This window comes from Brassica napus, chromosome A5 (assembly GCF_020379485.1).
Source record: "Brassica napus cultivar Da-Ae chromosome A5, Da-Ae, whole genome shotgun sequence".
Taxonomy (NCBI): Eukaryota; Viridiplantae; Streptophyta; class Magnoliopsida; order Brassicales; family Brassicaceae; genus Brassica; species Brassica napus.
In genome coordinates this window covers 24,811,842-24,833,655 of record NC_063438.1, presented here as the reverse complement: position 1 = coordinate 24,833,655, position 21,814 = coordinate 24,811,842, and the positions used below count along the sequence as shown (strand labels likewise).

Here is a 21,814-nt window from a genome sequence, read left to right as displayed (position 1 = left end):
TACATAACGTTAAAAATACATTATCACTGATCACTAAAAAATCATGTTAGTAGTAATAAAAATGAGATGACAACACATTTATTAAAACCATAGAACGACACACAATAAGGTGTTATTAAATATACAAATTACAAATTAAATATGCTCAACGCAAACACACATAAAAATGAGACATCATATTAGGATATATTTAAATAAATAATTTTAAATATATTATATTCTTGATAATTTTAAAATTACTTAAAAAGAAACTAAATTATTCAAAAAAATAATATACAAATAAAACTAAAGCAATATTTTGTAACGTCAAAATAATAAATGAATAAAAAATATAGTATGTTAATAAAATAGATTTTAGATTTTAAAGACTTCTAATTCATGTAATATTACAAAATTTAAAATTTTTTTATTACAATTAATATTTTACATTAGATATATTAAAATAATATTCTAGATCGATATTCAATTGTCAGTCTTCAACTATTTATACATAAAAAAATATTATTAAGTACGCTTTTTTTAAAAGGTAGTTTTATATTTTAAGTAGGTTATTGGATTTTTCTTTTCGTAAATTTATTCGAGATGAGATTCTGATCTTTTAAATTAAGATAATTTGTGTTCTATACAAAATTATATTTTTTTTACATAACTCTAAAATCTCGGACTTGATTCTTCATATTTTATTAGTTAATTGTGTTACATATAATAGAAATATTTACTTCAAACTAAAAATATAAAAAAAAATCAAATTTAAAAATTGATTATATATAATTTAATATAGAAAAATTTACATACAAATAAAAATGATAAATGTAACAAATTTAAATATATTATCCGCGCGTAGCGCGGAGAAAGGATCTAGTACTATTAATAATGAGAGGAATGGCGTCACGTGAAAGGAGTTTGTGGGAACCCATTTGGGATTTATATAAATAAAATGAATAAATATCCGTACGGTGCAGTCGTACATGTTAACCTAACCCACTCCAACTTTTTTTTTTCTTCCTTACGTGTCATACCGTACAAACCAACGTGACTAGTCTTCAAAATTTAATTTAATGTGAATAGATTAGATTAAAGAATGATAAGTGTGCGTCATGGAAGTTACCTTATTGCATTAGTTTGACTGAAAAGTTATCCTACTATATAAAAGGAGCTATTTTAAAGGCTTCTAAAGTGTGCCACATATGCAAAAAATTCCTGGCCAATCAATCTAACAGCTCATCTCAAACTGGGCTGATATCCATGTCAATTACGAAGCCCAAACAATTTATTTAAATCCCAGTCAATACTGAAGTCAGCCCAATATCCATTTACGGTATATGATATCAAGAAACTAAGAAGCTCATTCTATTTTATGAAATTACATGCTTTTGTTTAGTCTTTCGCCACAGTGACCGGATGCGTGTTGAATCACAAAGCTTCTCACGCATCCCATTATTATACTATTTCAATTGAGGTTCTTAGTGTTGTTCTAACTTATATTTAAAAATAAATTTTATTAAATGTTATAGATTTTACTATTATCTTAATAAAATTTAATATAGATTTGATATATATTATATCAAATTATATAAAACTAATAAAAATGATATAAAATTGTATAATTATCAAACATTTGGCCTAAACAATATTTTTAAAATTTTGTAGATATATAAGAAACTAAATATCATACGATTAGATATTAGATGTTTAAGAATTGCATATTTTTAAAAGCTTTAGTAATACAAATTGTATAATTATATAAAAATAATAATATTACTAAATCTGGAATGGTATATATGAATATATATTTATTTTATAGATGATGCATAAGATATTACCAACATTAAATAAAATTATCCGTCTCATGTTTATTTTTTTAATTGTAGAGATGGCATGTAGCAAAATGCCCAAAATGACCCTAATACCCTAGATATATAGAAAATATAAAAAATTTGAAATATAATACAATAATTATTTGTAGATAACTGGTACGTTAAACTTTGTGGGACAAGGAGACGTCTAATTTCAGGGAGTAAAATCGCATATCTACCAGAAAAAACTAAATCGTAATCATCACAAGTGTCATTCTACGGTTACATGAAGGTAATAAACTAAACATAAAGTTTATGTCAAACTAAATTCTTACAAATATTTCATTTTTTCAGGGAAACTATCACTCACAACCACACCTGGATCGCGCTTCTACTTTGACAACAATATTGATATCATACAACGCTTCCAAAAGAAGAATAAATGTCTATCCTAAGCTTCATAGCAAACGACACCAGTCAACTTTTTTAAAATTTACGTTACAGCTTTCTACGTCAATTAAATAGGCACACTCAAATACTATTTTCTCTTACGAATATTAAATTCATCAACATAATTTATTATTCAAACTTACTTTAGTTTATAAAAAAAAGTGATCACCGCTTCCAACGTCTTCACATTATAAAAGAAACAAAACTTAACTTACACTTTCAGAAACTTTAAAACTTCCAATTTTAATTAAACTATTCTTTAATTAAACATGTAATCCGCGCGAAGCGCGGTTTCGCGCGGATACGGACTCTAGTTACTGTAATAATTTTGTAGCAAGAGGTTTGTGATTTTCTTTCAGAGAGGTTTGAGATTCGATTTCTATATAGTTCAATTTATTGTTATTTATGCAGATTAAAATTTGAAATTATAAATATCTTGCAAATAAAACTTTGATGCATTAATCTTTATAAGATATAGTTCAGTAATGTAAATAAAACCATTAGAAGTGGATCAATAAAATTATTTACTACAAGCCGTTTGTTTCTAGTTTCTTTCTTCTTTAATTTTTTTCTTAAAAATTTGTTGGTCTTTATTTTCACTCAAAAATGTATATATATTTTTTTCTATGTTTTCTCTTTTTATGGTCTAAAAATTATTTAGTTTCGTTAGTCATCAACTGTCGGCTAAAAATATATAATAAAAATCATCCTATACGCTTTGGTAATAATAATGCGAAAACCATCGTATACTCCACTTTCTTTAGTCATCACACTGGTCAGACTCTTGACTGCTAATTTGTACTTGCAAAATTTTAATAGAATTTCAATTGACAGGTGAGTAGATTCATCAATACCTCAGTCGAATTCAATTGATAAATTTCACTTAGTAAGTTAGTATCATAACTTACTTACCAAAATTCTCAAATGACTTTGTTTTGTTTACAAGTAAATATAGAGTTTCCAGTTAGCTGAAAATATATGCTAGCGTATACATTTCAGCTTTTATTAACAACCATTTATTTCAATAGATCTTAGAAAAAAAAATGCTTTCGTTGAACGACAAAGACTTACACACATGTTGAAAAAATCCAAGAAGACGATTCTGTAGAAATAAAATCGATGGATATTTAGTCATTTACAGACATAGAAAGTTCTAGCATGGAGTAGTAATTAATAGTCTTCTTGAAGTAGTTGTAGAACGCAGATAATTTTATTCATTCCTCTATATCTACGCATTGAATATAAATTGATTGGTTAGGTGAAACAAGACCCGGGAAAAAAAAATCTGGTGGAAGAGCAGGCTAATAGATTTTCCACGAACATAACTATCGAGAACATTAATATGTTTGACTCCAAACTTAAAAAGACGACAAGCTCCAAGCGTACAGCCGTACGCAGGACAGCCACACGACACTCTCGCTCCTACATTATCGTGTTATATGCTTAAAATTTCTTATTGAAATACAGAGAGCGACAAGTACGGAATAAGAAAAATAGAAATGCAATATTTTTCAAATTGTGGTCCATATATAGATGATTCAATTTCAAAGTGTAGGGTGCCCACATTGGCCGTAGCTTCTAGGGTACAGTGACCTCACTCTTTTGCCCCTTGGCTCCACCTTTGTCTTTATGTTTTTTTTTTCTTCAAACTTTTTGGTAATCGAAATGACGTTTTCCTGACTCATCACCCTCCTTTACATCATTTCTATGACTAAGCATTACTATTCTTAATGGGTCGGTCGTGTGCTCGTGTTTTTGATTAAAGTTGGATCATTCATCGTTTACTTTTCCCATCGTATCTTTTTTTGTTGTTCTTTGATTTCTTTTTGGGTTTATTATTTAAATTGGCTAAGAATATAAAGTTTAACAATAGATATTCAGGCCCACTTTCCAAATAAAAAACCAACCTTAACTAAACCAAATAAGAGCCTTTAGATCATAAGAGGAAGTGAGAATGTTGCATCTCAGAAAAGAAAAGTTTAGTCCAGGTTACAAAAGCTGCACATGCAATGACGAGGAAGAAAAATGAGAAGCAAGAGAGTATAATTCGGCTTAAAAGCTTCATAGATGATTAAAAAAGCCTTAACTTATTTCATGCGTCACACAATAATTTAGTGGGCCAAGGCCCAAGGAGTTAATACGAGGGAAAAGTCAACCTCTTGCTAGGGGTGGGCGTTCGGGTACCCGTTCGGGTACCCGTTCGGGTTCGGGTCGGGTATTTCGGATTTTTGGGTATTTCGATATAGAGGTCTAGAACCCGTTCGGGTATTTCTGTACTTCGGGTCGTGTTCGGGTATTTTTAGTTCAGATTCGGTTATTTCGGATCGGGTTCGGATATTTAGATTTTGAAAAAAAATATTAAAATTTTCATTTCTCAAGTTTATTGTATTTAAAAATATAACTTTTAGTTAACTAATTTTTTATTTTTAATAGATTGAATGGTTAATAGATTTGGACATAACATTTTAAAACTAAAAAGGCACTAATTTAGTTATTTTTTTTTAATTTTGGATATAACTTTTTGTTAATTTTTGAAATAAAAAACTTGACATGCATTTTAAGTGAGTAGCAAATCATTTTTTCTGGAATTGTATGTATATCATATGAACTTAAATTATGTGTAGTATCAATATAAATATTTTATATAAAATAAGAGATATAAACTAGAAACATAAGGTTAATTATACATATGTTCGGTTATCTTCGGATATCCATTCGGGTTCGGGTATTATCCGTTCGGGTTCGGGTATCCAATCTCTCCTTATTCAATACCCGTTCGGGTATTTTGCTACTTCGGTTCGGATTTCGGTTCGGTTATCTTGCTTCTTCTGGAACAGCACAGGGGCCTTGGAGTTTATAGAAAACAACATGAATAGTTTCAATCTTCATGATCTATTCTCTCAATTGCCTATCCTTTATAGATGAAGGGGAGTACCTTAGCCCTCCTTCGGTATGTCTTGTTCCTTGGCTTCTCCTTGTTGGAATTCTTTTTTCGGATCGGGTTCGGGTGCCACTTCGGATATCGGGTAAAGTGCCCACCCCTACTCTTGCAATTGCCTTACAACAAAGCATTGTATTTAGGGTATATGAGTAAAGAGCTGAGAAGCTTTTGTCTCCCAATAAGCTTGCTCTGGTTTGGTCAAAGATCGGTTCTTGCATCTTTGAAGCCACGAAGATTCCTTTGCCAGAGCAATGAGTTCGTTCATGAGCTTCTTAGAGGTGTGCGCCAGCATTTTGATAGGTTCATCAAAGACCTAAAGGTATGGACTTTTTGAGTCAACCTAAATTTCCTCTCTAGTGTTTCCGCTTCGTGCTCAGTGTCATTTTATTTAATAACGCAGCCTGGTGATTTAGAAAAGGCGCAACTTGGACTTAGCTCACAGCTACAGCAGAGCAAAAGTGAAGTTCAATTTTAACCGTGTGGACGACATGGTTATTCAAGCCATTTTCCTTCTCGACACGCTTGCCAAGGATATCAACTCATTTGACATGAGAGTCAGGTTTGTTTTTACTGTTTTAACCTTTCAGATTATGTCTTGTCTGTTACGAGTAGCTTAGAGCATCATTATCCCAAAACCCCTTAAAGGGTCTCTTAATTAATTTTTAATAGTTTTTAAAGTGTAAAAGTGATTTAAGAGACTTAGAAAGAGATTTGAACATTTAAGTGGTTTATTGCAAGTTTCTTAATTATGGGATCTTAAAAAAAAATTATAAAACACTTTCATTACAACAAACTTTACCATAATGCACAATAAAAAAACTTCAAATTGATCAATGATATTGAACTAACCAGTAGCTCTTGGTTTCTTTGTGTCTTTGTTGAGTCCTTTGGTAGATGCCATGACTGCTTCGAAGATCTCAGCTTTTCTCCATGTGGGTCTGTGTAAAGATGACATTTTTATAGCCCAAGACTTGAAAGCTGAGTTCGCCTCTCTCCACCCATGGAAGGAAATGCTCAAAGACAGAGCATTGAAGTCAAGTTTGGATTCATCAGTGGAGGTGAGACTACGAAGTGGAATATTGTGAGAGGGAGCCATGAGTTGTTCAAATGCTGGAGATGAGAAAAAGGAAACAGAGGAGGTTAAGAGCAAATAACAAGTCTATACGAATGTTCTGAAGAAATCAACACACATTTGAAGAACTGATTTTGGATATAATATCAAAAACCTAACTTTTGAACTGATGTAGTAAAATAAAGCAACAAACTTTTCAAGTGAGCAAAACAGAGAACCTATTTGCATCAGTCAGATCCAACCCAAGATTCTAAACCAACAGATCTAGTAACGAACCTTAGGCTTCCTTTAAATGTAAAGTGTAATTACTGACCTTAAGAAAATCACCACTTTGAATCATGAAGTCCTTGATGACTGTGAAACTGACATTCTTTGTAACCAAGAGGCTTCCCAGCCTTTATGCAATTCACCACCAACAAAACAACCGAGCCAAACAAGATGAGAGAGTAAGTAGTAGCACAAAGGAAAACTCAGAGAGCTGTCGTTCACTATTTTTTTATCTTACGCTTAGCTAGAAAGGAGGAACAAACATGCCTAAACCAACACAAACTCTCTAGACTGAAGAAATGAAATAAGCAACAAGTGCAAGGCTTTATTTATGCTCTCAAGTCATCTCTCTAATAAATCCAAGAAAGCTCTAAAACCTCTCATGAAAAATCTATGGAGTTGATGCGACAACATACCTGAAATTCTTGCTTTGCTTTCCTAGTTGATTGCTGCTGCTCCTCCTCCTCTTCGACGATTCTGATTATAGGAAATAAAAAAAACACTCAAATGAATATCACCAACAACAACAAAAACAAGAACACCGAAATAGAATTTAGTTTTGACACAATAGAGAGAACCCAAAATAGAATTATGATTCAATCAAAACTAGGAAAAAGGAGAAAATGGATAAAATCAGAGGTCGAGCTATAAACGTCGTTGCATCAGTCAAATTTTAGTAAACGGAAAGTTAAGTAAACTGAAGCGGAAGCTAAGGGAAGCTAAGGGAGAGAGAGAGAGATGACCTGGATCGGATTTGAGATCAGTGAAGACGCGCTCCGCTTTAGCAGCAGCGGAATTGAAGGCGGTTCTAGCTTTGGAGACCAAGGACGGCGGCGGCAGATTATTTTAACACGATCACAATGAAATCAGTAGGAACAGACCTTTTGCTCGGCCTCTGCTGCGGTTTCGAGAAGGTTTGAATCTAGAGGAGAAGTGAGATGAAGTTCTGGAGAAGGTGAAGAGGGAGGAAGAAGAATCACAAGAGACGGTCTCTTCTTGTCCCTGAATAAGATACGTCTTTAGGTTTATTGAGATTTTTCATTTTTTTTAAATCCTAATAAATATAAGAGACGCTTTTAAAAGCTCCCGATAATGCTGCTCTTATGTTGTGTTTTTTGGCAGAGAATTGTACTCGTGGCACTTCCCTGAGCTAGTTAAAATAGTCAACGACAACTACCTTTGCGCCCGAGTTTCAAAAGTTATTAAGGACAAGTCAAAGTTGTCCGAAGAGCACATCCCTATGCTTACTGATATCCTCGGGGATGAAGATAAGGCAAAAGAGGTCGTTGAAGCTGGCAAAGCATCTATGGGATGATGTGGAGGAACGACTAGAGTTTTATGACAAAGGTGTTGCCCCACGTAAGAATGTGGATGTAATGAAAGAAGTGTTGGAAAGTCTTGAGAAGAAAAGTATCATTTCACTTTTATACCCCTTCTCTCTCTCTCTCTTAAGGGTTGATGTTAAGCTGTTTGTTTGATGGGGTGTTTTCTCTTTATTAGACGAGGGAGAAGTAAAAGCAGTGGAAGCCTCAGAGAAGAAAAAGAAGAAAGAGAAGAGAAAGACAGAGGAGAAGGATGAGGGAGAAGATGGGGAGAAATCAAATAAAAAGAAGAAGAAGATGGGGCTAGTCCATTTTGTTAGGGCTTATAAAAAAAAACTAAGTCACAAGATGATGAATAGACCCAAGACAGGTTTCTGTAATGTAGTAGTTTTTTTTCCCTCATGCCAAGCTTTTATTTTAATTTAATAACAAATTGGATTAACCATATCAGATTTTATAGTATTGAATCTCTTAAATGAAAAAAAATTACCAAATTTTGTTGGATATCTTGAAATGTTTCTGGTTCTATGTTTTTGCTTGAAAAAAAGAAACCATCATCAGATTCTCTAATACTGAATCTACAACTAAGAGGATCAAACATATTTTTCTTCTTATATTAATTAAGCATAACAAAAATTAGTGTTTTTCTGGATAATATAATTTTGATTTGAGTTATATAAAGAAAAAAATATTATTATCTAAAAAGTACAAAAAAATTGCAGAAACAAGAGAATTCTGCTGAATTAAAAAGTAAAAGTATAACAAAAAAGTGAAAAAAAAGCAAGAGAACAAAGATTCATAACACAATCTAGTCACAGAGAATGAGTCTAATCATTGCAAGAACCAAACACGAAACAGAGAAGAAGAAGAGCGTCACAAAGTCCCTCGCAGACCATTTCCTCACGACCTTAGACTCAACCCTCAAGCTCTTCGCCCTGCGCAGAGCATCCACTTCCTTGAGCAAATCAAACTCGACCCCTTTCTTCTTCAACTCCTCAACGCACTTACGCAACAGCTTCGCATCTTCTTTCTCCCTCTCCAACAACTTCTCGAGATGCGACTCCACTTCAGACTTGTACCGTACGGCCCAGATGATCCCGAGGGAAGACAAAAGAGCGCAGAGAGAAGGGATCCATGATCTCTTACACGAGGAAGAAGAAGAAGCAGAAGCAGAGGAAGCGTGGAAGAGGAGAAGCAGAGAGATAGAGTGGAAGAGGAAGAAGAAGATGTAGAGCTGAGTTATCTCTCGTCGCACGGAATCGATCTGAGACTCTTTGTGCGAGACGCGGTTGAGGATGAGCTCTTCTTCTTTCAGCCACTGTTTGAGGAGGAGCTTGTGTGTTGGCGTGTCGGCGATTTGGTGAAGAGGGTGTCTCGGCTTTGACTCCATGATTGGTGGGTTCGTGCTCTGATCTGAGGCCATGGAAGCAGCAAATACAGTGGAGAAATCAGAGATAGAGAGATGGAGAGATAAGCGTTATAGTTGCAGTTTCAAGAGGAAAGATCCGATTAAATAAAGCGGCGAAACTCATGGCTCTTCTTTGGTAACGGCTATTTTTATGTGAATTTACATATTTGTCCTTTGGGTCTAACGGTCATCAACCAATCTCGGCTCCGTTGGCCCATGGAATATTAGGCCCATAAACGCTTATGTCTAATTTTTATGTGTGTAGATCAAATGGCCCATGATAGACGAGAATTATACAACACATCTAAACCATTTTGAAAAGGGCACACAACACATCACTCACGTTTTTTCTTTGAACTTTAAAATATATTGTTTTAGATGATACCACTAGACCAAAAGAGAGTCTTTACTCACGTTTTGTTGTGCTTAGATTGTTACAAATCTCGTAACGCTTTCACCAAATGTCACCAACTAACATAATCCACCCAATGGAATTATTGAACAAAAAATATTTCTACTTTCGAACGTTACAAGTTCATAACATTACTTAAGGACGTACCATAGACAATTACCAAAAAGGTGAAAAAAGAGTAGTACTATTATATCATGAAACTAAAGATGGAGTTTTCCTCTATTATAGCAAAGCTTCTTCTCCTCACCACACTTGTTACCACATTGGTTATCTCCAGAGCTAACGAAGAGCTGATGATGCAACTATGTCACAACTCCGACAACCCCACCTTGTGTCTTCGCTGTCTGAGCTCAGACCCAACTGCTCCAAAAGCCGACCATGTCGAACTGGCTCGCATCATCCTCAGATGCGTCAACTCTCACCTCATCACCCTCACCAACAACACTTCCACTTTGGCCCCGAAGCACCGCCGGGATCCTAAAGCTGCAGCCGCCTTGAAACAATGTGGTTTGGGTTACGCGACGGCAAAGCGTGGCGTGGGAAAGGTCGACGCTCACTTGATAGCCGGAGATTACGACAAGGCTGCGTATGACGTCAGCATGACGGTGGAGGCTCCTCCGGTCTCGTGCCGTGCCAGTCTCGTGACCCTTAATTTTAATTTGCCCTCGAGTTTCCGTTACCATACAGAGGTTTACTTGGCGTTAACTCAAGCTCTGCTCAGGATCATTGATCGCTTCTAGTGACTTTATTACCTAATTTCTCAAAAAGTCATATGGTCTTATCTTACCTAGCATTATCAATGACTATTTAACTGTGTCTAGCTTCTCAAGTTTAAATCCAAGTTTGCTTCTTCTTCTTCTCAATCATTTCAAGATTGAATGAAAAATGGTGAAAAACTTATTTTTCACTTTAAACATCTCTGTTCATATCACTCTATGATCTTTAATCATTGCCATATCTTTGCACTCTTGTGAATTTATCATATCACACAGTATGGATTGTTATTGATATGTTTCATGATCATGTCGCTAACCTGATTCAAACTAAAAGCTGCTATAACTTTTTTTTTTTAGTTCCAAGAACCAAATAACAAACATATTCCCTCTTCTTCGTTGATCTCTCTATTTGTGGCTAAACTTCTTTTAGATGCTATAAGAAATGAACAGAAACTTGGTAATCTATTTTCTATGAATAGAGAAAGATAATGTTTGAGCGGCAACTCGAACCCGGTAAGATGTAGAATAAAATCAGGACATATCTTTTAACACAAGATTTAGCTACCAGGCTACCAGCTTTCTTTTGCTTTTTTTTTATTTCTTTTTTCTTTAATTTTTCTGGCAGCATAGACAATAGAAAATGCATCTCTGACAAGAATTCTCTTCAAAAGTAGATTGAATTTTATGTAGAATGAAACCCAAAAATTTAATGCTTCTTTTTTTTGTTCTTCAAGGGAACAGCTACATATCTGAGATTCCCTTCTCAAGCAACATGCACCAACAACAATAGCCAAACACAACTTGCACAATTTCAGTTTAAGCTTTCCTTTTTCTCTTTTTATTTCATTTTATTCTTTCATTTTTCTTTCTCAGATTTCCCCTAAAAACCTTCTTTATTATGTTTAGACAACAATGCACTTATATAAATAATCTGATCTTGTGGCTGTTTTACTATACTTTTCAAGATAATTTACTCTATAGATCAGCCTTATTTTGGAGGAAAAATGAATGCTTAATTCTTTTCAGTGTAGGATAGTTTTTTTGGAACACATCGGTGTACGATAGTTAAAGTTAGAACCTTTTTTTATAAACAAAGATCGAACTATGATATATATCAGTTTCGCTTTATCTTAACAGAACACATGAAAGCAAGATTTCCGAAAACAACTTTTTGAGTTTGAACTTTGAACGAATAGCCAACACAAAACACAAAATATATACAATTTAAGAAAAATGTATAGGTACTTTGAAGAAAAAACGGACGACGCAGAATTTCAGATATTGATAATTAACTAATTCTTAAGATTGCTGAGTTTTTAGGGCATAATGGAATCAACAAATATGATCGGAGGATAGTTGATAATTTTCAAGTATATCATATTTTATTCCTATACATATGTATGCTAAAACAATTTATTAATGTTAATAACTTAATATCCTAATTCTTCAGTTGAATTTATTACAAAAGATGACGTATAACTGACATCTTATATGCCGTAAAAAAAATAACTGACATCTTATATATCATGTAGTTTGAAATATTTGGAAGATCTTTTTCTCATCAAATATTTCATTGTCTATTCCATGGGACGAGTTTGAAATTAAGAAGATCATGTAAAGAGAATCTAATATTGTGAAGTCGTACAACTTCAAAGAAAACAAGATGGAAAAAAATGTCTAACTTTAATCTTTGAATGCATATTCAGTCATGTCATGACCCATCCATCATCTTTCTTCGAATCTCCTATCTCACTGAACATGTTTGGAGGCGGTCCTCCGTACTTAATAACTATGCTTATGGTCTCATATGCATCTCTCTACTAGCCTAATTTAATTTTTGCCATAATCTCAAAATTTTGTTCTTATCTTCAAAAACAACTCGTGCATGGTAATAGGATGGTTGATTACAGGCTTTGAAGGATCATAATATGGTAACCATTTTGGGTTTTGAGACTGGTAAAATAAAATATTTTCCACCGGAGTTTAGATATCAAAACTTGCATGCAAAATCAAGAATTAGGAGCATGCCTGGTTGTTATGCAATAGCACTAGAATTCTGTAACCAGAGTCTATCAACTGAAATAACTAAGAGCATGCATAGTTGTTCTGCAATCATTACAATTCTGTAACCAATGTAATTAATAATAATAATAATAAATGGTGCAAAATTTTAGAACATGTGCTAAGATTCTGGGGCTACGGGTAGGGTTTCCCTTTGCGTAGTTTTCATAGCGTGTGAGTTTTAATTTCGTACGGCCATTTGCAATAACACGAAAAAATATATTCTCAGTTTTTAATTCTTTTTCTGTTTTATGAAAAATGACGAGACAAGAACATTGGCAGCTGACGACAAATGGTGTGGCTTGAATTAGATAACTAGTAGTCGGCTGTGCTCCATTATCAAACGTTTTACAATTCTACATATTTTATATTTATTTACTTTATCATTAGTTTATAATTCAGATGACATTTTAGACTTTTATAGTTGCACCATTAGAGCATGTTTATTGCTAACAACCTTTAGAGTTGCTTAATGAATTTTTAAGTATTAAAAATAAAGCTAAGCAACAAATTAAGAAACACTTAATGAAATTGGTTTATTGGTAGTTGCTTAACTTAGGGTGCTTAACAATAAAAAAATATTAAATTTATTTTTAAACATAATTTTTTTATAAAAGATAAAATTTATTAAGTTAAAAAAACATAGTTAAACATAACATTTCAAACATAAATTTAAAAAAACAAACATAAAAGCATGGAAACAAAGATTATTAAAACAAACGATAATAGTTTGAGCGAGACATCGAAACTCAGTTGGTATCTTGATCATGTCCAAATTTACGCCAAATATGTTCAACCAAATCACCTTTCAGTTGTTGATGTGCTTGTCTATCACGAATCCTTGTTCGAACACCCATCTGATTAGCGATATTTGTAGGGATATCTGTTGAATATGTGAAATCGACATGAGAACTTCCGCTTCCTTCTCCTTGTTGAAAATCAGAAACATCGTATTGAGTTTGGTCATCTCGTTCATTTTCTACTATCATATTATGGAGTATGATACATGCTCTCATAATCTTTCCAATCTTGACTTTATCCCAACAAAGTGCCGGGTTTTTAACAATTGCAAATCGAGCTTGCAAGACTCCGAAAGCACGTTCGACATCTTTTCGGGCAGCTTCTTGATGTTGAGCAAATAAAACCGCTTTAGGCCCTTGTGAAATTGGAATAGATTGGATAAAAGTTGCCCATTTCGGATAAATGCCATCGGTGAGATAGTAAGCCAAATGATAATCTCTTCCGTTGGCCGTGAAATTCACTTGCGGAGCTTGACCATTTATTATGTCATCAAAAAGAGGAGAGCGATCGAGAACATTGATGTCATTTAACGTACCTGGAGGTCCGAAAAACGCATGCCATATCCAAAGATCATATGAAGCAACCGCCTCTAAAACGATAGTCGGTTTTCCAGAACCGCGAGAATATTGCCCTTTCCAAGCGGTGGGACAATTCTTCCACTCCCAATGCATACAATCGACGCTTCCTATCATCCCGGGAAACCCACGAATCTCTCCAATATGAAGGAGACGTTGAAGATCATCTTGTGTTGGTCTTCTTAGGTACTGATTTCCGAACAAATCTATTATTGCTTCCACAAAATTTTCCACACATAACCGAGTAGTGGTTGCACCGAGCCTCAGGTATTCGTCGACCGCATCAAGCGCAGAACCATATGCCAACACACGAATAGCTGCCGTGCACTTCTGAAGTGTAGAGAGACCAAGCCTTCCGAGACCGTCCTTCTTCTGGCGAAAGAATGGAACTTCATTTGAGAGACGATCAACAATATATATAAACAATGGTTTGTTCATACGAAATCGTCGCCGGAATAGGTTTTCTGGATACGTTGGAGCGTCACTAAAATAATCATTCCATAATCGGATATGACCTTCTTCACGGTTTCTTTCGATAAAAACTCTTTTTTTTCTTGTTTTCTTTTCTTCTGTTTGATCACCAAAAGTATTGCACAAATTCTCAAATGCTTCATCGAATTGATGATCAAAATATTGATCGAACGCATCATAACTAGAGTCTTCTAAATTGTTATGAGAGGAAGATGCCATTAGATGAAATTTTGTAGATTTTTATAAGTGTGGTTGTGATGAGATAATGAGGTTAAAAGAGAGATATTGATAACACGAGAATAGAGAGAATAAAGGGAACTGATTGTTTATAACTTGAGAAACGGATTGTTTTGATGAAGAGAATTGAGAGAATAATGAGAACGGATTGTTTTGATGAAGAGAATTGAGAGAATGAAGAAAGTGATAGAAGTCTCGTTACATTTTATAAGTCTTACAAAGACCCGTGAAAAAATACATGCATTCTCGTGATAGATCGTTACAAAGACTCGTGACCAAAACACTGCAAGAGTACAACTCCCGTGACCAAAACAATGCAAGAGTACAAGTCCCGTGATACAATACTCGTGTGGTCTTGTCTGCCTTTCCACTCTCTCCTGTTCTTGTCCAAGTCGCCACTCCCGTGATACTAGACTACAAAACAATAAAACAGGAACATCAGTGTCATATAACAAGTGACAACAGGAACAACAGCAACAGCTATATCAACAGAAACAAGGTTACTTGATTAAACTAAACATGAACATTGTAGCATTACAAGAACTTGATTAAACAGAACAACAACATCCGGTGAAACGAGAAACTGAAAGCCAACAACAAACAGAACAACAAACAGCACAAAAACTACAATTAGAACAATTCATTGATTAGTTTTTTCTTAAGGGACTTTTCATACTCAGCCAAAGGCTCTTTTTTTCCAATAAGACTATCAAGCAGGCTCATCTTAGTCAGGCGTTCCTTAGCATCAATTTCCTTCTGCTTGATTGTCCAAATCCTCTCAAACTCCTTCACTTGCTTCTCTTGATCAACCGTCTGCTTACCACTCGCCTTTGAGGCTTTAACACCTGGTGGACGCTTCTTAGAATCTGCTTGAGATGTTGAAGAATCACCACCGTCCTCGCCCTTTCTTTTTTTAGAGGTTCCTTCATTCTTAGCAGTTGAAAGCTCACACCACTTCTGGTCGTGCCTCAGTTCCTTCCACGCGTGTTCAAGGAGGAATTTCTTCTTATGGTTGTTGAAAAATATTTGATGCGCAAGTTTGAGCACATCATTTTCGTTTTGACCCGATGTCTTCTCTCTCTTTACAGCTTCATAGGCTCCACAGAATTTGCAGACGAGATCATTGATCTTCTGCCAACGGTGCTTGCAATGACTAGCCCCTCTCTGGTCGGAGCCACCATCTTGACGACTTGCAGCAAAGTAGGCTGCTATTCTTGTCCAGAAAGCGCCTGACTTTTGCTCGGTGCTAACAACTGGATCTTTGCTCGTGTTTAACCACGAGCTGATCAGCAACACATCGTCCGCTGGTGACCAAGTTTTTCATTCCCGACGGCCAGCAGGAGTGTCGCCGTCGAAGGCTGAATCAGCGGTACCTTGAGTGGCAAGAAAAGGAACAAGAGAGAGGACAAAGACAGAGTTTAAATGGAGGAAGAGAAGCATTGATCACAACCAGTTCGAGAAGACATATATCTACCGCAATTAACACACAAGACCATAGATATCTATCGATCCATAACTACACTTTATTATCTTAATTACACAACCATAACCTAACCATCGCATTTATTACAGTGTTCACCTAACCTAACCATCAACATTTACATTTACACTACCACAATATGCTTTATCATATTCACAAGAGCAAAGAGAGGGGTTTACCTCTATCAGCAAGCGTAGGACTTTTGTCTCACGAACCTTGCCATTGCATCTTCATCAAACAACCTAAAGACAGAGAGGAAAGGAACAAATCACAACCAAAACAAATATTTATATATATCTACACGAGCTCGCCAGAGAATAAAAATCAACAATAACAAACCACAAACCACCAAATGTAATTAACAATGCTTCATCCAATTCACCAGACCAAATACAAAAGGTTTTACCTTTAACATGTAGCCCTTGATCTTCTGCCTTTTGAATGAAAAATCGTCTGGCTCTTGATCATTCCATCTCACAAGAACATGACAAAAAAAATCAATTCCAAATTTATCATGTTCCTCATATTAAAATTCTCGAACTGTTCGAGAAAATCTAAATCAAATACATGTATAATCAAAATCAAATACATGCATCATATTAACAAATCTTTACCTTCGATTCGCCTGAGATAGAGCTCGTAACGATTCCGCCGAGGAGAGGAAAGACACAGATAGGGAGATCGCCGTGGCCCTTCCTCGACGACAGCCACCGACGGAGACGTCGCCTGATCATCCAACAGAACCACCGATCGGGAGAGATCTCCCCTTTCGCCGAGGAGAGGAAAGAAACGGAGAGAGATGTCACCGTTTTCCTTGGTGGAGGAGAGCAACAGATAGAGAGGCCGTCGTTAGCCATCGTCGACGACAGCCACCAACTGAGACGCAGCCGTGGCGTCGAACAGACCCATCGGTCGCATCGGATTTCGCCTTTCGTCGCAGCGAGGAGAGAAGAAGAGATAGAGAAATGAAGGAAAAAAGAAAATGTGAAGGACGCGAAAGAAAGAAAGGTGAAAAATACGAAAATAGAAACAGTTAAAACATAACAAAAAAGAAGAATGAGCTGGTAATAATCAAGATGAGCAAGGTAAGAAAATGAAGAACAGAAAGAGGCTTTGACAGCATGAAAAGAGAGTGTAAGAAGTTATTAACAGAGCAGAGTCTCACTAACTAACTGCAAGTCTGGTGTGTTCGGTCAGGCTGCCCGAACCCAACAAAAGAAAAACTTGTAACATCTGACACAAACTCACTTCTATATATATACACACTTGCACACACTCTCATTTCCTCAAAACAACCCCAAAACTTGTTTCTCTCATGGCATCATCTCTTCCTCAGTTCTACGCCGATTTCACATTTTCCGGCAACACTTCTTCACAGTTTCACGGCTCTTCTTCATGTCCTGACGTCTCAGCTCTATCCAATTACTATGACGACGGTTACCTCCCCTTCAACGCATCTTCTATCCCAGAATCCACATTTTATCCCCAAGTTTTTGGAACTTCTGACGCTCCTATGCAGGAGTACAACTATTATTACCAGAAAATGGGTGTGAACAATGCCACACAATATTTTCATGGTGGTGATCAAGAATACTACGGCTTTTCACCAGAAATCAAGCCCTTTGGAGAGCAATCTTGGGTATATAAGCATGTTCAAATATTATCTTAAATGGATATTATTGTTTACCAGAAACCATCAAAGAAATTATTTTTATGAAGCAGGGATCTAGTGAAGGAGGCATACAAGCTGAGCAGAACACAAAAGTGGGACGCTATTCGGTTGAAGAACGTAAAGAGAGAATCATGAGGTACTTGAAAAAGAAGAACCAACGCAACTTCAATAAGACCATCAAGGTATGTATATATATACACTCCTTATAGTAAATTTATATTTCCTTTTTTTATGTTTATGAATTGTATAAGAACTAGAGATATATATAAGAACTAGAGATTTAAAAATACAATATATATATGCAGTATGTATGCCGTAAAACCCTAGCTGACCGGCGTGTTCGTGTTCGAGGACGATTTGCTAGAAACAATGACACATGTGAACAACAATATCACATGTCTAAAACTCACAACAACAATTCTGAAAAAGAAGAAGATATATTTTCTGGATCCGACGACTATCTAATCCAGGTATTATAAATTCATTTTATTATTCCAGAGCAGTTTATTATTTACATAATCAAATGTAGAACTAATTAGAATATTGCATCACAATTTTTAGCAGATGGAAAACGATGATGGATGGCTTAACGAAGCAATGTCTAATCTGATTTCTTTTCCTTGTGAATTGGACGCTCCTGGAGATGATCATAATCCAAGCACATGGAGCTTCTGATCCTACTATCATTTACCTACTTCCAAATCAATAATTAATGTCGCTAGTTATAAAATTTGATCGATTAGTTTAGTTTAATTATAAGCAGCTTAGTTATTTGATGTAGATCTATATCATAATGTACTTAATTAGTCATGTGGTTAATGAACATGAAGATTCTGCCTAGTAGATAAATAAAAGAACTTCACATCATCGGTGTGAATAATTTCAGCCAATAACGATCTCAATACAAGAGCAAAATATTCCCGTTTCTTAATTTATTATGTAATTTTAAAAAAAAGGTAAAAAAATAGACTATTAGCTTTTGCAGTAAATCTAAGAAAAGATGATTCTTTTGGGGAGGTTAAAAAGATTGTTGAGATTGTTTATGGCAAGCAACACTTTTTTACGATTCGAATAAATTGGTAGGTCGATAAAAGATTAATTAACCAGAGGATTCACGGAACAAATGTTTATTAAGGAATATATGATGTAAATTTTAATCATAAGACGAATGACGAAACGTTACATAGCTTGTGGCCTTCTTATCTTTCTTTTCCATGCTTATATATGAATGGATATAAAGAATAATGCGGATTAATTGGTCTAATAACAAAACACAGAAACATGATAAGAAGTTGTACACAAAATTCTTGCAATGATCGATTAAAGCAGATTGATAGGGTGTATATAGTCAGTGTAGATATAGAGAGAGTGTGTGGAGGAGAGACATGATACGGAACCAAGTTCCAATCACTTTTTAAGACATATAATTCTTGAAACAAACATATATAATAAGGCTTCAAACTCTGTAAATTATATTCTCTGAATTTGTCCCCCTTTATTTTCTTCTTTGACGAATATATGTGTATATTTTTGTTATTTCTTTAATTTTTTGTTGGCCCGACATCTTATACTACTATTCTACTCAGAGAGACTTAAATCAATTTTGCTATATTATTCATATTTATATTAGAGTGCGAGTCTTAGTAGGGGTTATTGGTTGTTGTATTTTAATGGATTTGAAAATCCGAACTAAATCTAGTGTTATTGATTCTGTGATTTTCAAATCTATATTAAAAATACAAAAACTCAAATCCGAAGAAAACCCTCAGGATTTGCATATTTTACTTGGATTTATAAATAATATATGGATTTATAAATCAATCAAATATATAAACTAATAATATAAAATATTTCTCAAGATTTTTAATTAGTCATACAATTAATGAAGTGGCGTTACAAAAAATGTCATACAATTAATGTAAAGAAAATCTAAAGAAGAGAGTTTTCAACATGATCATTTCATACAGTAGAAAATTTATAAATTAATATTTGATAAATTAATACACACTATAAGTTAATAAATTTTCTCGATCCCGAGTTGAACCGGTTGAAAATATGACACAATCAATAAAATAATAAAATAAGTTTTTAGTAAGTCCTATATAAATATATGTTTCTATTAAAATCATAAATTAATATTCTATCTATATATAAATTTTATATAAGTACAAACTAAAAATTATAATGTTGGTTTTATATTCACAGTGAAATTATTTCTATTTTTTCTTAACATTTCAATATATTTGATAATATTTAGTAAATTTATATCTAAAACCAAATTTAAATTCTATTAAACATAAAAATATACAAAAAATAATATAATAAAACAATATGAGAATCGAATTTCTAAAATTTAATTAATGTATATACGGTAAAATAAATTTTTATTTTATAAATAAAATATTTAAAAATAGAAAAAACTAAAAAAAGAAATATTTTGTAAATTAATAACTATATAAATTAATAAAATAACATACTTCCAATATTATTAATTTATAGAATTTTTACTGTATGTAGTGAACCTTCTCAATACGGATACATAGTCTTACGATCTTGATTTATCATAGAAAATTTTACGTTGATGTAACTGAAGTGAGTTGACTCTGCTTCTTGACTTGGGTACACACATTACTCAATCGATCGTAGATGCTGAAGTCAAAACCAAGTGTATATAAAAATCGCATCAAGTAATCGTTAATTGTTATCTTCCATTTTGTCACTTTTCAAGAAAGATAATCAGTGTTTACCCATATTTCATTAATTCAGTGAATTCCCACTATCTCAAACTTTTTTTTGTCTTTTACATATGTCAACTTGAACAGAAAAAGGCAATAGGAGTTGATTCGTTAAAATTCAAATGATACAAGAATTCTCATAGTGTACAAATTATAAAAGTATTCACGCTGATGAAGCACTTAACTAGGCTATTATAATACCTCAACTAAGTGCTTGAAATAACGCTATAGTTGGTTAAATTGTGAACTGTAATTTGTATTTTGGAGGAATTGCGCCTTCACATACTGTGATGCGTTTATTTGTCCACTTCGCTAAAAATGTTGCAAAGATTCGGTGTTGGATTTTCCAAATTTCATAAAGCCTGTGTTACCGTTAGAGAAGTGAAGGTCGCTCTCTATGCATGTTGAAAACGAAAGCTACAATCAACAACTTACCCCTTCAATGGGAGGGAGAGCTACTACGCCCAATTCCAAATCCTGGCCTGAATCTATATTGTTTATGTTTTTATGCATTTTACTAATTTTTATATATTTTTCGGAAAATGATAGCAAATTAGGATAATTTTATTCTTCTTTGTTTTTCAGTAAGTCAACAATTATGTTCTTTTGTACATTTTAAGGATGAATTTTTTTTATTTTATACATTTAATGATATTTTTGGAGTTTAGCTAAAAAGAACTATAAGGCTTCAGTTGGTGACCAGAAAAATGAATGAAATGAACATAAAAATGTTGAACAAAATTCCATTTAAGGAATTGAATTGAAAAAAAAATATGGAGAAATGTTTGTTCCTCATCAAATTTAGATGTGGAAAATACTCTTCATTAATTCATCAATATATGAGGAACATATATGAATATGGTGGGGTCCATATATTTTTAATTTGACAAAAAAATCAACTTAATTTGTATCAATTTTGAAAAACAACAAATTCATCATCATTTTTTCCCTAAATTATGGTCACCAATTGAAGCTTAAAAATGTTTATTAACGGGATATCTAGATAATCGATCTTAATCCAATGGTCAAGATTAATGATATATATCAATATATTACAATCAAAAACTTATCATGATATATAATATCTCATATTAGTTTAGAAATTAGGTTTAGTTAAGTATATGCATATTGTAGTTTATATGTTAGATCTCCCAATATTTACCAAAAGGAAAAATAAATTATAAATGAAAATGCAGCTATTATGGACAAATGTTGTTCATTTCGTTGTTTAATTATTTTATTATGAGATGATAAGTTTCAGGGGCGTAGCCAGTGCATGACCAATGGGGGCACGTGCACCCCTAATTTTATTGATATTTTAAATTTAGTATGTAAATTTTCAAAAAGATCAGTTAGGAAAGATGATTAGAGTGTCTTGTGCACCCATTGATGTCTCAA

General features: G+C 33.9%; 3 protein-coding genes and 2 long non-coding RNA genes across 6 annotated transcripts; 3 read left to right on the top strand and 2 right to left on the bottom strand.

Moving 5' to 3' along the window:
- The first annotated feature begins 481 nt into the window (after nucleotides 1–481).
- On the top strand, nucleotides 482–2,388 carry LOC125609079. The gene is made up of 2 exons (XR_007339581.1): nucleotides 482–2,088; nucleotides 2,151–2,388. It is a non-coding gene; the product is annotated as an uncharacterized LOC125609079 (long non-coding RNA).
- Nucleotides 2,389–5,882: 3,494 nt separating this feature from the next.
- On the bottom strand, nucleotides 5,883–8,006 carry LOC106452359. Its single transcript, XR_001289786.3, has 4 exons — nucleotides 7,270–8,006; nucleotides 6,943–7,003; nucleotides 6,573–6,654; nucleotides 5,883–6,297 (listed from the first exon to the last, which is right to left on the bottom strand). It is a non-coding gene; the product is annotated as an uncharacterized LOC106452359 (long non-coding RNA).
- Nucleotides 8,007–8,571: 565 nt separating this feature from the next.
- LOC111211429 lies at nucleotides 8,572–9,354 on the bottom strand. The gene has a single exon (XM_022712509.2). It carries the CDS (start codon nucleotides 9,269–9,271, stop codon nucleotides 8,657–8,659), a length of 615 nt encoding a protein of 204 aa, XP_022568230.2. The 5' UTR covers nucleotides 9,272–9,354; the 3' UTR covers nucleotides 8,572–8,656.
- Nucleotides 9,355–9,745: 391 nt separating this feature from the next.
- LOC106345424 lies at nucleotides 9,746–10,584 on the top strand. Its single transcript, XM_013784623.3, has one exon. It carries the CDS (start codon nucleotides 9,863–9,865, stop codon nucleotides 10,406–10,408), a length of 546 nt encoding a protein of 181 aa, XP_013640077.1. The 5' UTR covers nucleotides 9,746–9,862; the 3' UTR covers nucleotides 10,409–10,584.
- Nucleotides 10,585–17,139: 6,555 nt separating this feature from the next.
- LOC106345422 lies at nucleotides 17,140–18,521 on the top strand. Of its 2 annotated transcripts, none has more exons than XM_013784621.3 (4): nucleotides 17,140–17,648; nucleotides 17,732–17,863; nucleotides 17,987–18,151; nucleotides 18,246–18,521. In XM_013784621.3, the coding sequence occupies exons 1-4, from the start codon at nucleotides 17,325–17,327 to the stop codon at nucleotides 18,354–18,356; spliced, it is 732 nt and encodes a 243-aa protein (XP_013640075.2). In that variant the 5' UTR covers nucleotides 17,140–17,324; the 3' UTR covers nucleotides 18,357–18,521. The 2 variants fall into 2 exon arrangements, with proteins under 2 accessions (XP_013640075.2, XP_022573223.2); XM_022717502.2 differs by having other exon boundaries at nucleotides 18,243–18,521.
- The last annotated feature ends 3,293 nt before the right edge of the window (nucleotides 18,522–21,814 follow it).